Source organism: Salminus brasiliensis, chromosome 6 (assembly GCF_030463535.1).
Source record: "Salminus brasiliensis chromosome 6, fSalBra1.hap2, whole genome shotgun sequence".
Lineage (NCBI taxonomy): Eukaryota > Metazoa > Chordata > Actinopteri > Characiformes > Bryconidae > Salminus > Salminus brasiliensis.
The window spans coordinates 34,782,721-34,800,222 of record NC_132883.1 but is presented as its reverse complement, the minus strand read 5'-3'; the positions used below and the strand labels follow the sequence as shown (position 1 = coordinate 34,800,222).

General features: G+C 38.8%; 1 protein-coding gene across 12 annotated transcripts in view; it reads right to left on the bottom strand.

The window, feature by feature from the left end:
• magi1a (membrane associated guanylate kinase, WW and PDZ domain containing 1a) overlaps positions 1–17,171 on the bottom strand; it is a 158,730-nt gene extending 141,559 nt beyond the window's left edge. For 9 of the 12 annotated variants that reach the window (XM_072682167.1, XM_072682173.1, XM_072682172.1 and 6 more), the window contains exon 1: positions 16,419–17,168. In XM_072682167.1, coding sequence (XP_072538268.1) covers positions 16,419–16,716 — 298 coding nt within the window. In that variant the 5' untranslated portion in view covers positions 16,717–17,168. Of the gene's footprint in view, positions 1–16,418 lie in introns of all 12 variants that reach the window. The other 3 variants (XM_072682178.1, XM_072682179.1, XM_072682177.1) reach the window with 2 other exon arrangements.
• Between the last annotated feature and the right edge of the window lie 331 nt (positions 17,172–17,502).

Sequence of the window (17,502 nt, the reverse complement as noted above, 5' to 3'; positions counted from 1 at the left end):
GTAAAAGCACATATGGTGTGTGCTCTGCAAAAATGGCATGTTACAACAGTAGCAGTTTATTCTGAACTGAACATTCAACCAAAACATAACCTTTTAAAAAAGTGTCCAAACACATCCAAACATATCAAACCTGTTCTACATCCAGATGTGATACATTTAGATTTTTTTTTATAAATTTGTACTTTCCTGATTATTTTCAATCAATTTCAATTGGTATGATTATATTTGTGAGAATTTCACAGTTTCTGGAAATCAAAGCTATGTCTGTAATTTTTTGTTAATTTTTATTTAATTAAATCAAAACAAGTTGCCCCTGCCTCTGCACTGTGCCAGGACAGGCAGAAGTAGCTTGAGGATCAGCAGCCCTGCCTCCCCATCCCTATATTAATAATGGTCTATGGTGGTTTTAGCTGGTCACTCCAGGATGCCAGAGCTGGTTGTCCAGATAACATCACTCAAAGCATGTAGCCTGGGGCAGTGGGGTGTTGGGGCCCAGTATAATATCTTTTCATGGGGCCCAAAATCCCTTACAGCACCACTGCTGACCATGAACATGAGTGTTAGCCTAACCAGGATTCAGTCGATTGTTGGAATACCGGCAGCAGCTCTGTGCCACAGCTCACTGTTAAACTACAAGATAAGGTTAAATATGTGGTAATGTCTGTTACACACCTTAAAATCAAACACAGAATGTCTTTTACAAACTTCAGATATCTATGGAATGGGCAAAAACGTATTCTGGTATATTGCCATAAGCTAACATAATAGCATACTAAAGCTGATGCATGACAAAAGAGAAACAGGATGTTGTTGACTGATGAGGCTTCAGGGTTCCTCCTAGTGTATAATTAAAGGAAACTGAAAATGGCACAATAAAAGACTTCTTGAGAACTGAGCACTTCTTATTCGTAATCCGTTCTTCTACTTTCAGACGACCAGGTTTAAGAAAGTTCTTTTGATGTACATTTGATTGACATGCACTGTTACCTAAACACAGTTACATAATTATTACACATTTAACAACATTTTTTATTTACCAAAAAGACACTAAATATAACAATGTGTCGGGTTGTTCACACACTGGATGTTACTGGGTGTGTCACTGCAGCTCTTTTGTTTAAATACAGCTTTCCAATGGTCTTTACAACAATACCTTCAGCACCTTCTGCAGCTTATGTTGGTCAGTGCTGGTGAGGAACCTACAGTACATATAAACAAACTTAAGCAAACTAAAGCAAACTGATAACAGTAACAGGAAAGTGGATCTACAGTTCCTCTCGAGAGCCAGTATAACAAAAATACACAAGCTGAGTGACAGCTACAATCACAGAGGAGTTGAACCACTGACTGTCGCTATGACATATGTATATATCGTGGGGGCTCCTGAGAGGTGCAGCCGTCTAAGGGTTGTACCAACCAGGTGGGAGATTGGCAATTCAATCCCTGGTAATGACAGAGCCATTGTGGCTGGGAGTCACAGACAGCACAACTGCCTTTACTCTCTCTGGGTGGGTAGAATGGCCCTCCCTCTCCCCATTACTCAGCGCAGTGCTAGCAAGTTTGGGTGTCTGCAAGCTGACGTAAAAGAACTGTCTGTTAGCACCCAAGCGTTCTCCTCCAAGCCTATTCAGCTGTCCAGTAACGATGCGTCAGCAGCAGTTTGAAAAGATGGTTAGCTGGGTTTATGCTTAACCTTTATTATCATTTTACACAACATAATCTGATTCATTGTAAATATTTTAAGCATTTGACCGTCCTAATAATTATACACAGTCAAATCAGAATATTAAACCCAACCTTTTTATCAGCCCTACTTACCGTGTAAGAGGGCTTTTCAGTTCAATAATTCTACAATTCCAGACTGTACTCTATCTGTTTATCTGCATACCTTGTTAGCCTTTATTCACTCTGTTCTTCAATGGTCAGGACCCCCACAAGACCACCACAGAGCAGCTGTTATTTGGGTGCTCAGCACTGCGGTGACACTGACTTGGTTAATGGGTTAATGTGTGCTTCACTGGTATGAATGGATCAGACACAAACACTGTCCACTCACTGTCCACTCTTATTAGACACTCCTACCTAGTTGGTTCACCTTGTAGAAGTCAGAGACATCTGTTGTTGCTTATGTTGGTCATCCTCTAGTCCTTCATCAGCAGTCACAGGATGTTGCCCACAGGATGCTGTTGATTGAACATTTCTGGTTGGTGGATTATTCTCAGTCCAGCAGTGATACTGCTGTGTTTATACACTCCAACAGCATTGATGTCTGATCCACTGAAACCAGTGCAACACACACTAACACCATCACCACCATGTTAGTGTCATTGCAGTGCTAAGAATGACACACTACCCAAATAATAGCTGCTGTGGTGAAGAAGAAGAAGAAGAAGAAGAAGAAGAAGGTTAACACAGTATGCAGAGAAACAGATGGACTACAGTCTGGAATTATAGAATTACAGAACTACATAGTGCTCCTATATGGTAAGTGGAGCTGATGTAATGGCCTGAGTTGCAAACCAGGAATGGTCATAATATTCCTACATGACTGTGTATAGTTACATAATTAACTACATTCAGTCTACGTTCCACAGATTTTACAATTTATTGGCAATAGAATAAAAATAATTCCTTTTGCAAAAAAAAAACAATGCTCCCAATAATAACTTCAAATTCTATTCATGTCATCTACAAATACAAATGCAAACTGAACTTTGTTTTAATTTACACCTTTGACTACATTTCTTCATGTTTCAATGAGCTATGAGTGGAAAATAATACATTTAACTTAATTTCTTATGGATAATATTTAAGTAATAAATAAATAAATAAAATTACAATGTTTTTGTTGGTGTTGACTGCAACCTTAAACTATTTTTATAGTTGACAGGTGGAAGCCTGGGTTGAAGAATTTAATTTGAATGAATCTATTACCAAAATCACTGTAAAAGTTTTTATATTTTGCAGTTCCTTGCACATAATTTAGATGACAATCTGCATGTTTTGTATGTATTCATTTTGTACACTTATTCTGGTTTCCCTAAGTGCAATACTAAACTTAATACAATGGTTGAGTATTGAAACTCAAAACTGTCATAGTACTAACCCAATTACATACCCACATATAAGTACATACCAACGGCAAAAGCTGTCAGTCTTATAAGCATAAGTGAGCCAACCAGTCTACATTACACTCTGCATCATAAATCTGTAACATTCAGGAAATACACCCACTTCCAGCACAGCACACTAATTTCTGGGTTATGCCATACCTATTTTTGGTTTGCTATTAAAAAAATAAATAGTATTATTCAAAAATCCTCATTGGAAGCAAAGTACAGAAAACCTTTTAATGATACTCAATCCTACTTAATACCACAAAACCTCTGAAACGTCTCTAACAAGTGCACAAAAAGCACTGCTCTTGGCAAAGTGAGGCATACAGCCTGAGAGAATGTTCTGAACAAATGATACATGAGTCTGAGGAATGTGTGTAATAAAAGATAGATGGAGCCGAGCAGACACACAGCCGAGCAGTCTTTGACCTGAACACAAGCATCACACATACAAAACGAGGGCTAATTTACCTTCATACAGTACACACACCTGTTTTACAAAGCGAGAGGGCTGTGTGGGTGAGGGGATTACATTAAAGAGTGTAAGAGTGTGGGTGTAAAAGTTCTTAAACACTGTTCAGCACTTACCTAGACACACGCACAAACCTACAGAACTGGTCTGCAGTCCTATAGCGAAAGGTTGGGACTTTTGATGCCTAAACAAAAAACTGTTATTTACAGGGGAGTGACGATACACTCAAATTACAATACTGGATTCATGATTCGGTGATATTTTGATGTCTTTATCCTTGCATAATCTAGTACTAAGAACCGAGCTGTGAGGCAAGAGGAGTGTGGTGAGTAGTGCTTCAGTGGGATGCTGTTTGGTGCTGGATGTTTACAAATGATAGTATTCAAACATTGCAAATGCATTAGATTAATTTCAGAATTAAAACAATAAATATTCTCCACAATGCATTGTTGCATCTCCACAATGCATACTTTGTCAATGAATTGTTACAAACTTAATTCATAGAGATGCATCACCGGTATGTATTCTACACGTGGGTCTTTACCTGGATTAGAACTACAGATAAATAAAACACTTATTTCTGTATAGTTACAATGCAAGAAATAAAAACGCAAAACCTTCTGTTTATCTGGAGTACAATAAATAGATCATACATTTTTTTAAGCAAGACTATTTAATCGTGTTAATAAGTGTTAATAAGCCAAAATGGCTTGACATAAGAAAAATCATATGTTTTATTGTGTTTTATTGTGTCACAGGTTAGTGCTTTGAATGAATTTACATTTAAATGAATCTTTTTTCTGAAATAGTTTGATGCAACAAGCTTTAGTCCACTTGGTTCATGAATAGAGAGTTCATTTACTCAGCCAGGAATGGGTTTCCAAAAGTGCTAAGTACTTTATAATACTAAGAACATTTTTAAAATCACATGTGTTTCTCCAAACCCAAAAAGTTCATCCAACAATAAAGGCACCATTCTGCTTTTTACATAGATAAAAAATGCTTTTAATAACACACAGCTCCAATTTCACATGCTAATCTACACAGTTCACAATTCATAACTCCTCTTAGATTTTAATAAGTTACAGAAGACAAAGCCAAGGTCCCTGAATGTGGGTAAGACAGGGTTAAAGCAAAATGCCTACACTGTTTAGGTGCTATAGTGTAACATGAGCACACATCAGGCCCAGTGTGTCAAAGGTGAAGATTAGACAACAGTAATTCCTTTGTAGTTGACCAAAGAGTAGAGCACCAGTTCACAGGATGAAATATCTTAGCTAAAAGATGAATACCTACTCATGTAAGGGAGAGAAACAGGCAGTGAGCTACCGGCCAAAAACACTATGTTCCTACGCCTAAGCATTACCTTCCGTGCTTTGTGTATGTTTGTGCACTAATGATATTATCATGAATAACTAACATTCTATTATCGTAACACTTATATGGAGCAGTTCTTGGAGGCAATAATAAAACTATGATGTCATTGGACATTCATTATTTTAGACTGTTAGAAAAACAGAAGAAGACCTTATGTTAAAAAAGTTGGATTTTAAACATTCAGCAACACAATACCACATTAGCAATATCTGATCTGAATCTGATAAATGTATTATATTATAAAGTTATTAATATATGCATAGTTAAATTGTTCTTCTCTATAATCATTTTCCTTAAAAAACACCTTTTTACAAATGGTTCTATATAGCAACAAAATGGTCAAAAGTATACAATGACTACAGCAATGCTGGTAGATACATTTTAATGGTTATTAAGAGGTTAATTTTGCCTTACTTAATGCAACATTAGTGATTCATTCAGAAACACAGCAGCTTTCCAAAAAAATGGAATAAACAGGTCACATAGAAACATTAACAATGTTTACATGGCACATCGATCTCTTTCATTTTAATAAAAAATATATACATTTCTGTGTGTAAAGGTAAAGTGTAAAGGGTTAAATAATGAAAGAAAAGAGAGACAGGAAAAAGAGAAGAGTGAAAAAAGAAAATAGAAGAGAAGGGGCTAATGATGAGAGTGCTGAATCAGGGTGTTTTTTGGGGAATGAGGGTGTCTGGCTCATTGAGGCGTACCAGGAGGCTCCACTGTGCAGGAATGTCTGACATACCTCTCTCTCAACACAGAGCCTGACCTCCATACATCCCTCCCTTTATCTCTCTCTCTTCCTCTATCCCTCTTCCTCTATCCCCCTCCTCCATGACTCATCCCATGTTAATGATTTTCTGTCTTCACCCAGAATACAGCTGTCACAATTTCATTAGTAACTGAGTAATTTATAGATTTTTTTTTACATGATTAATTGAGTGATCAGTAGGGATGTGCACGAGTCCTGGAGTAGTTGGTTAACTCTAGCTAACAAAATTAAACAATATTTCTCGGCTCTCAATGTTATCTTCACACTGGCAAATAATCCATGGAAGAGAGTAAACCCATGTAGAGAGTAAACCTCTCTATGAATCTTTACTATCTACTTCTGTACTTTAGCTCATTAGGTCTTCTGAAGGGAAGATTTTAGAGCCGGCACATCCTATATAGGTTACATCCACCAGCCAGTTGATGTACTATGTGGTTTGCATATTGCAGTGCAGTCTCTGTATTTCTGTTCATAGTTTTCCATGGACAGTCCTCCTTCACAAATTCACACCTGCCTCCTGAACAGTGATTCTGATTTATTCATTATTATTAAAACTATTTTGTCATTAGTTGTGGAGTTCTTTCCTGGACCACATGTCCCACCAGGGTTACTATCAGGGCTGTGCAATTAATCAAACATAAATCCAAATCAAAGTTCAGAATTTATAATCAATGTAATCTTGACCATGTTGATTATTTAAATTATTTTGGTTTGTGTTTTCAGATGACAATTCACATAAGAACACTGAGCCAACTGAGCAGCTTAATCATCATCAATTAATCGTAATCGAGGTAAACTATTAAATTAATCGTGGTATTAATCTGAGGTCAAATTGCCCAGCACTAGTTTACCAGTTCTCTCTCTTTCTGTGTTATAATGTTCCAGAGAGTTTATTTTTGGAACCTTTCTTAAGGTTCTGAATTTCTCCTCATGTTGCTCCAGAGGTGATTAAAAACCCTAGAATTAAGATCAAATGCTAAAAGTACTCTTAAACACACCTGAGAAATCATAAGCACCACACATTATGGTGGGGAATTATCGATAAAAGTGCTATAATTTCTACATGGCAAAACCAAAATGTAAAAAAGATCTAATTGTCAATCCCCAGGTGATTTAAGTGTGAGATCCCTGGTCAAATCTGAAAACATATGGACATGCCTCCCTGTAACTTCCTCCATCCGTTCCTGACACATCAAAGGCTTATGATAAATGAAGTTCAAAGCTAGCAGAAATTGCCATTAGTCTGAAAGCAACCATCTGTCATCATTCCATCCAAAAAGGTTACATACTTAACATAGCCCCCAAGGTACAGTGCAAGCATTATATTCATCTACTCCTAAATAATCTAACTGTATCTTTTTTGCATAAACTGCATTTCTGAGAGCTGAAGAAAAAGAGGAAAAAGAGAAAAAAGGACAATGTAAATAACAGAGCAGCACATAGTATACCATATAATCAGTTTCCATCATCTTGACAGACCTGTTGTTACCATTATCTAGCTCCACAAATTCATCTCTCTGGTCTACTTTGCAGAATCTCCATAAACATCACATTGCAGTGCTGGTCAAACTTCAGGTCACACTCTTTCGTAGGTTTCATACTAATTCTAATGTTGCCAACTCAAAGCTTTATTTAAAATGCTCACTTCCTAAAAAGAAGAAGAAGCCTTAGGCTGGTTCTCTTCTCAAATTTGAATATTTCATAACTATATTGCATGACAAGTTATGGCACTGTCAAAATGCAGCAGACTTTATTCATACATTGTATTCATAACAGTGTTCTGCACAGAACAGTCTGAAGACAGAACAACATTCAAATTCAATGGACAAATGCCCACAAGGTTTCAATGCCACATTCCACCATCTAATCAAGCTAGATTTCCTAAATCAATGCTAAAAATAAGTGATTCCAAGCCAAACATTCATCTGTGTACAATGTATTTTAAAAACTGAAGTCTCATGCTCCCTCCAATAACGATGCTTACCCACATACAGACAATCCTCAGTGCATTATAGCTATGCAGTGCATTTCTGGCATGCAATAGTGTGTGTATTAGCATTAGCCTTCACTCAGTTCTTAATGCGCTGTTACATTTCAGATATAATGTTATGTTTTCACGTTCCACTGAAAATAGTTACACTGAAGACTCGAAACTCTTTAATTTACCTACCTGAGAACACTTCTCAGTGCTGCCAGCTGGGAATAATGTCCGCCTTGGGGACACCAGAACGTACTCTGAACACTATGGTTAAAACAAAGACTTTGAATTGGACTGAGATTGAAATAGGCAATACTCAATCCATTACAAAAAAGCCTGGACTGGCCCACTGGAACTGATCGAGACATCCCTAGTATTTGGGGCCTGAGAAAACCTCAGGCTAAATACAGTCCTTGTCTGTAAATACAGACCTTGTCTGTACTTACATTGATCTCCTGTCAGTCTGTATGAGACACTCTTCAGTGCCTAATTACCCCACCCATGTCCGTCTGCTTTGCAAACGCACATGGAGAAAGCCAGTCAGCACTTTGTTTTTTTTGATCAAAACAGAGAGAATCACTGCAAGCATTATTATTATTATAACTATTTATAGGTCAGTCATTTTACTACCAAGAAGCTAAATGGCGTAGTAAAATGCTAACATCATCACATCCCTCAGACCTGGGAGGTTGTGTTTTTCAAATCTTGACTACTGCGCCTTTAAAGGTTCTTCTAAAACAGTCCTACGAACCTTTTTTCAGTAGTACAGACACCTTACAGTGGTTCTCCTTAAGGGCATTCTGTTGAGAAGTTTTTTTAGACTCATTCAGGTCAGATGTACATGGATGAGTTCTGACAGACAGAGATCAGGATAGCACAGAGCTGTCACTTGAAAGCCACTGGTATTTCCCAGCTGTTAAGAGCAAGGTCTCTCGTGGAACTGAGGTACTGTTGGCACAGTGGATCAGTGGATATGCTGATGTCCCCTCTTGTTAAATACTCCTGACCTCTTCTGTCTCAGCAATGGGAGCTGGTGCTGCTCTCATGTCCTTATCATTTTCTGTCTGAACGTAATGAGAGGTTGCCTGTTTTACTAGATATTTTTTAGCATGCTTGTTTTGAGTTTTAAAGTGAATGATGCAGGTTTTAGATTCTGTTTTCCGAAGGGCAGTGTGCTGTACCCTATATACTGGTCCTTGTTCAAGTCATCAACACAACAGCAGGGCAGGATTTTTTTTTTTCTGTTGCTACTTGGATCTTGTCAGTCAGTAGTGGTTGCTCTGTCTTCAGCTTCAAGCAACAGCCTTTAACAAGCAATTTGAGCAATTTAAATGAATAGAGTTACTTATCAAGCTTAAATTTTGAATCAGTGCAAACATTTGCTTTTTTAAATTCAGCACATGCACACAGTAGTGTCTTGCTTTGTACCATGTACTGCAATGTTACATGAGTGAATACTGACTTTACTAAGAATGTTCCATAGAAAAAAATGCTGCAGCATGTTTTTGACAGCTTAGTTGCCAGTAGATAAATATATAGTACTGTACTCTAAGGACATGGGGAGACAACAGTTAACACCTCACCCAGAGGAAAATTGTATTGCTCAAATGCTGATCCTTGATGTCTTGTGATCTCACTTATGTTTCATTTAGAGATCAACTTTGTCACAGATGTTGCTTAGGTGAAATAGCATTAGACAGAAACGAGATCTCTTTCTTGTCTTGATTTAATCTATTTCCTTTTTCTGTCTTTTTGAATGAACAATAATTACTCTATAAAGCAATGAAAGAGCTGCAAAATCATTCAAAGATTAAAGACTAAAGCTTTGTAACCCTAATAAAAAAAATCTGTTAAATTAACACAAACAACTGTCCAATCAGTTATACTTCATTTTTAACCTTTCTTGAACAGAATTCATTTTGCATATTAAGAAAAACATATGAATGGTGTTTCTCCAGAATACCCTGTTTATTAATAGCTCAATCATGAATTCTCTGTTTAGATCCTTCCCTCTTGTTGCTGGTCATTCTCTTCCTCTTTTACCTTTAACTGTTCTGAGCATCATTTATTTTTCAGTGATCTAGTTCTTCTCATGTCTCTAACATAAGAGAGCTTCATTTTGGTTATGTGGGCTTTAAATGCAATGATATTGCAAAATCTGGTTTATTTAAATAAAACAAGAATTCATATTTTTGTAAGATGTGCAGCTATTAAGATGAATAAAATGACCCAAATAAAACAGTTATTCACAGCATTGAAACTTAGTCTTGAGTGAGAAGAGGTGTTCTCATTACTTATAACAGGAGTTCATATTGAGACAATGTGAGACTTTACTGAGATCTGTACTAAAACTCAAGAGAAGACAGAAGTGAGATTACACAGGTCTTTATCTCAGGAGACGCATTAGATTAGCATGAGACTCGGCAGAAATGCTAAAGTCTACTTTTTCCATCTGACCTCATTGTCGTCTTGGAGAAACTACAGCGATATTAAGGAGATCTTATTTATTTACTTATACCTTTCCTAATGGGTGTATATTTCTCATTTTAAGCACTGCTTAATTTTATTGTAAATGGTTAAAGTTGAATTGCTCAAGTCAACTGATGTGGCCCTCAGCCAGTCACTTTTTAGCAGCCGTGTGAATGCAGTTCACCATGAAAATAAGGAAAAAGTTAACGAAGTAAGATATGTTCCCTGCCCGCCCCACTGAATCCAAACATCAGCAAAATGACCACTAATAATAATAATAATAATAATAAATGAGATAGCTTGTATCTATTCATTTGATTTAGAAGACTGCAAAATTTGAAATAACTTGAGGCATCAGCTCTATTCCAATTGTCATTTTATTAGCTGTGCTGGCTAACAAATAGCTAAAAATTCTATAGGCTATAGGAAAGGTCCAGAAATGTTTCAAACAATCATCAAAATACCCTGCGGTAAAAAAACAACAACTGGTTAAAAGTTGCTTACATTTAAGCTTTGGAAAGCTTGTAACCATATAGCCTTACTAAACACAAGTCACACTCTGGGTGTACATCTGTTTGGTTGGCTTATTTATTGGTAAAACAACATGCAACCGGCTGCCTTGCTTCTGAACAAACCTACAGCTGTTGTCTAGCTTTCAGTTGGCTCAAATGCAGTTGTCTTTTACAATAGGAAACACCTGCGCGGAACAACCTTTGAACCTGGTCCGTTTCCGCATGGTCACGGGTTATTTGTCTGGGCTTTTGATCCTGACTGCACCTTGACTACGCGTGTTTGCTGTCTCCGCAACTCCAGAGAGTTCTGCTGATGAAAATAGCCAGCGCAGGCCAGCTTGTCTCATGATAGCCATTATCAGCACAAGATTTACATTGTTCCAACGACTGGAAAGTGTAAGAGAGAGCTCTTTCTTTCGTTCCCTCACCCGTGACTAGTTTGTAGGCCATTGTGGAGTGTGTGAGAGTTGTTCATTTTCAAAGTTGTTATTGCACTCCCTCAGGAAAAATAATCTTACGCACAGGTTGCAAATCTAGGTCCAGAAGGTTTGCTGAGCAGAGCTGTGCAGGCTGTTGAAACAAACATTTTAACTTTCTGGATTTTTGCTATTTTTTGGGACCTTTTATGTATAAGGCTTAGCCTAAATCAGCCAAAACAGACAATAAGGCACCTTTGATAACACTTAACTCCAGTAAGTCCAGTTTGTGGGCAATTTTGGAGTGTCTAAAAGTCATTTGTTTTTTACAGTCGTTATCTCTCATGCTCATAAACAAAAATCTCCTGAAGTCAGCATAACAGGTTAAAGACGACATCACTCATTTTTCTTTGTTTGTCTACATAATCTCTATCTCTATTCATCTGTCTGTTTACAATATCATTCAAAATGCTCGGGTAAGTCATATTCTGTCCCTCCTCCCTTAAACACATAAACAGGTGAGCTCAGGTGTACAAGGAGCACACGTAGTTGCTGTTGCCTGGTAACCTTTTGTTTGGATCTTGTGCCATATACTTTAAAGACAGCAACACGTATCCCCAAAAGAGGGAGGGATAAGTGCAGGTCTGTGTGAGTGTGTGTATACACTAATGCAGCGATAGCTAATCTTACGTAACACAGTTAATGATTTTCCAAGTGATAAAACCACACACAAACCACATACAAAGCCATTCAAGGCCACAGTACAATGTTTTTACAATTAAGGCAAGTGTGTGTGACTGTATGTGTGTGTGTGTCTCTGTGTGAGGAATGTTTGACCGTGAAATCAGCATGACGAAAGGACGACGGCGACTGTCCTCAGTGGTATGCTAGATGAAAGGAACATTTCTAACACCTTTACTTTGGACATATGGAACAGTTTGTCCTCTTAACCTGTGTGCATTTGATTCCCTCACTGTTCACAATGGCAGGTCGCCATCACCTATCCAAGAAGTCTTATTTTACACACCTAGCTCTGTCCTTTTAGAAATACAGCAAGTCTTAGGGTCATTCAATATGGACAAAATGGTCATATTACAACACTAGTATGAATTCAAATGAACCATACATTGAGATTGTATGCACGTGAGTATGTTAGCTTAGCTTTCAAACACTTCACTGAGAAAGCCCAATGTATTTATGCCTGCATTCCATTTGAACTGGGATGGTTTTTAAGGGTTCCAAGTAGGAATTTCAACTGGAACGCCCTCACAAGTGGGATTTCCTACTCGGAAAGTCATGAGAGCCTCACCAACCCAGAGTTCAAAATCCAAGATGGCCGCACAGTACACCAACAGTAATAAAAGCAGTAATATTATACAGTATTATAATATACTGACTATATTAAGACTCCAGCTATTTGTTTTTGGTAATGTTTTGAAATAGTGTACAATTATTAGAATGTTTAACTGCCTGCTAGTGAGCTTTTAACACTACATTTGCCCTCCTCTGTAATTTGAGTAACCCTGAAAGTCGCTCTGGATAAGAGCCTCAGCTAAATGCTATGAATGTATGGGTGTGACGTCATTCCCAGATCCAACATCCCACTTCTAAGATAAATGGAATGCAGCATTACAGTAACCATTCAGTACCTAGTTTCTCTAATCAATTATTCATTAGAGAAAATCAGGTGAGCTGCAAATCCATACAGCGGCTGGATATCAGTACTGCAAAAACTGATATTGCGGTAATGATTAACAAACAATATACTTCACAAGCAATGTTATTACATAACTTTGTGGGAGATGTTACATTAAAGAAACCAACTGTATCCCACATTTTATTTCTACTTAAGGTCCACTTATGATGTTGAAAAATGGTCATGAGCAAATATGTTATTGCAACTCTGTTTGGTACAACCACACAGAGTTGCAATAACATATTTGCTCATGACCATTTTTCAACCGCTCTTTATCCCTTAACAAGCTGATTTGTCGGTGTGCCTTTAAGACTGATATACAGCCTCAGCTCTGATAGGCTGCCCTGCATTGTGTCAAAAAATAAATACCTATATGAGAATGCACAGGACTGAACTTCTTTAGGATGAATAAGTGGATATACTGTAAATGTGTTAATTTCATATATTAATATTTCATGGACCAGGTACTGGCTATTTTAAACCTGATGCCATAAGCTGACCTGCTGTAGTTATGCACAATTTTCAGAAACGACAGTTCTTTAGAGTCTGAAATGTGTAACGTCTTTACAGTGGAATATGAAAACAGGTCATTTCTGCAGTTCTGGTGTTTGACTGCATTTGAGAGAAGCCACCTTTCCTTCAAAGACAAGTGTGTATGTCTATTTTCTGCTGTTGTCAGACACATATATTTCATATATTGCTTCCAATAATATGTGGGACATCCAAAACATCTTTCACTTTTGAATTATAGCCAGTTAAAACTGAAAACTATCATGGAAACGCTTAGTTTTACTGCTGGCACAAGTGCACTTCTTTTGGTTACCGTTGAGCAGCACGTTCAAAGGAGCAGGTTAATGCAAGCATGTACCTCTTAGCATGTTCAGAAATGTGTGCCCTGTAGGAGTGTCTTAAAGTGCAAATTCCACTTCCCACCTGTAGGGGTAGGCCGGAAGGCCGACAAGAAATACCAATTTGGAATAATGCTTTTTTTAGTTAGTATGCTAAGCTTGGCTTAAGCTAACTGCTGTCTGAAGTATGATGAGTGCAAATGACAAACAGGAGCTAAAAGGTCCGCCTGCTTCTTTAAAGCAGCTGTGTGGGAAAATTTCGAGATAACAGTAAATTGGGACCTGTCATACCAAAACCGTTACACCACTAGCCAATACGAAACGAAAACAGCAAAAAAAACAGGGTCAGGATAGCCATAGTATTTACATACTACATCACATTCTTTTACTTAAGGGAGGGAAATTCTTTTTTACTGTGACATGAAACAGAAATGGAAACAGAACTATGTGAGAAGCATTTCGTGTATTTTGTAGATCAGTAATATCTATAGATTTCAGTGTTATGCTATATAACAAGTATTTGCAGCAATGTCTTAACAGAATATGTCCATTACTGCCAGTCTATATTAAAAAAAAGATAAAATTATCCAGCTTTATTCATTGTCAATTTGTAGTTGGTCAAATGTGTGCCCAAATGTGTTTCCTAAGGCTGTGGACTAAGGATAAAAAGACTGAGGACTGCCAATGGTGAATCCAGAGACGAAAAGTGATATCAGAGACTATCCCACGCTCCCCTTTTCATATTCATCATCTATCTTTCTCTAACATACACTTGCACACACACACACACTTAGACGTTACACAGATGTTCAGTAGTCCATCATCTACGGGTCAGGACCATGAAAAGTTCCAGCGTATGTCTCCAGAAATAACTCGAGTCGTGCAATACTGCAGACTGCCTCTGTCAGAACTACATCTGTCTACAATAGTGAGGGTTTTGTTTAGGGAACAACACACCACTCCTAGCAAGGCACTCGGTCACACACACACACAACACTGTCCTTCCACACCATACACCATCTTTCCATGGCTGTCTTTCCTCTGGGCATTGGTGGTGTTTTTACAGACGCACAGACGGACAGGAGCAGAGAGCTGTGGTGTTTGGTGTAAATGCAGTCTGGTTTTGGGTATTCGCTGTGGAAGAGGGTATTGGGGAGTGAGGCGAATGCAGAGGTGATATTTCTGTCTCTATTAATGACTGTGTATTTAATTAATGTGCCCAAGTGCTGAGTAAGTCTGTGTGTGTGTGTGTGTGTATGGTCATGCTTTTAGCTCTTAGTGGGACCAAATGACTTAGGATGATGAAAAACAATAACATTTAGCTTTTTTGATGGTGTGGAGACGTCTGGCTGGTCATATGTTTTGTTTTAAACTAGAAATACAGCTTAACCGTGTGAATCGTTGAGTTGCACACAAAATCACTTGCACACAAGTTGGTTTGCTGTGAAATAGTGCACACATTTACCAGCTCGGACGTACAGTGAGAATATGGATTTTATGAACTATCCCAAACGACCATAGACTCTAAACACCTCTTTTGAGTGTTTATATGTAATGTCAAAGATAAAATTATAGACCTTAAAACTGTGGTTTCTTTGAATGTCACTTGCTGTTTAAAAAGTATGTTTTAGACCAAAACGTACCTCAAAACTATTGTAAAACAATGTTTTAGGCATCTGATAGCCCTTTGAGCCTCAGGTATTACTCGGCTTGGCCAACCGTCCTTTAAGATCCACGGAAGACAAGCATACAGGTTTTTTTTCTGTCCTGGCACCGAAGTGGTGGAACAAACTTCCCCTGAGTATCCGAACGTCAGTCACTGCCGACTGAAGACCCATCTCTTCTTGTGTGAAGTGCAGGCTTGAGTATTGTGGTCTCCATACTGACTTTTGTATTTAGTAGCGTTTAAGCTTAGAGGTATCTGTTGGATCCTAGTCTATGGGTATTTTTCTGAGTAAACAGCAAAGCTATGGATAAGAGTGCCTGGTAAATGGCTTAAATGTAAAAGTGAATGTAAATCTATCAACAAATTCAGTTATTACCATGCTGAGTAAAGTCGTTCAGTGTAGCTTTTAAAAGCTTTAAACGCTTTGGACGTCTGGTTCCCATCACCACCACAGTAACCCATTCTGACTGGGCCAGTTTCTCCATAATTAAGACTTTCCAGTCCAACCACTATGAATGCATCTGTTCACGTCTTACTTAATTAATTATTCAGAAGTTTTGAACAATTGGTGAAATTCCCCTTTAACAGCAGGGTTAGGTGTAGGATGGGCAAAGCGAGGATTAGTTAAAGGTGCACAGAAGTCAACGGGAAGACCCCACAAAGACGGGAATACAGACGTGCGCGTGTGACTGTAGAGGCTACTGTATATTGTAGCCCGTGAGCAGCTGAAGAGGATCTTTCTCTGTTAGCAGACAACAACAAGGCCTCAGAGTGTGTCAGAGCAGCTTCCCGTCAAAGTGCGCGCTCGCGCTGCACATCACGAGCCGCCTCAGTCCGGCTGCCCTACTTTAACATCACACTCACACACACACTGTGGGTGAACAGGGGGTCCAAACGGTTGGGGAAAGTCGTTTCGTGGGTAAAACTGTGGTAAAGTATTTTATGGGGAGGCATTTTGTGAGTTTTATTACCCAACTCAAACCAACACCTGGAAAACTGACCGCTAGTGTGGTCAGAGCGGGACAATGTGCGGATGTTGTTCCTGACGATGACGCCAATCAGCTTTCCTCCCTTTTTCTCTTTCTCAACTCACCTTGTCTGACGGTTTTCATCCGGACGGGACCTTTGCAGTTTTTCACCACCGTCAAAACGTCGTACAGAGGCAGTCCAGACACGGACAGACCCTCGACCTCCAGCAGCAGCTCCCCCTCACTCAGCTGGCCGTACTTATACTGCGCGGCGTCCTCGCGCACTTCCCCGACGTACGTGAACTCTCCGTCCTCTGCCCCGCCGCGCAGCTGCACGCTCAGCTCCCCGTCGCTGCTTTTACACACCGCGCACTCGGTCACTTTAGTAGTCCAGTGGTTCTTCTTCTGTATCACTTTAGACATGTTGGATTAAAATAAAGAAGCGTTTGTATCCAGTGCGTCGGACAGCCGGCCCGTCCCGCCGGCGGAGTTAGTAAAGACACCCGGCATTAAAGAGCACAACTTCGGCGGACAGTGGGAAGTGGCCCGGTTCGGTCATCTCGCCTAAAAGTGCACTTTTATAATCCACAAAGAGCGACAAGCGACGAGCGTCCGTTACCGCTTCCCCAGTTTGAACGGCGTTTCTCACATTACTCGGTGTTTGATTTCTGAAGACTCCTCTCAATCGATTAAGCCGTGGCCCGCTTTAACTTTCAAATCCACGAAACGTTAAACTCCCTCAGTTAAACACTTCTCTGAGTTGGGTGAAATGGTTGGACTACTTTTTACCTGAGAGTTTGACTCTTCTCCGGCGGCTCCTTTAAGCAGGTACATCAGAGTTCATGTTGTCATGGCTCTCCAGCTCGAGCGCGGAGCGAACGGTCACGCATGCGCGCAACAGTGAACTCAGAAGCGCTGGCGTTCTTTTTTTCCTACCCATATTCGACAAGCCACGCCCCCTGTGCTATGATGATGATGATGATGATGATTATTATTATTATTATTATTATTGGTTTGCTTCTTTGTTTATTAATGTGATACACGTGTTTACAACATGCAACATAGTATGTTCAAATTTGTGTTCATTTAAAATTTTTAAATAAATATTGTACAATAAAGTGTGCAGAAATTCGTTCTCACTGATAAAATCAGAAATACGTGCCATATTCTTTAGTCTCATGGAGAGCATGTCTATATTCTATATTTGAG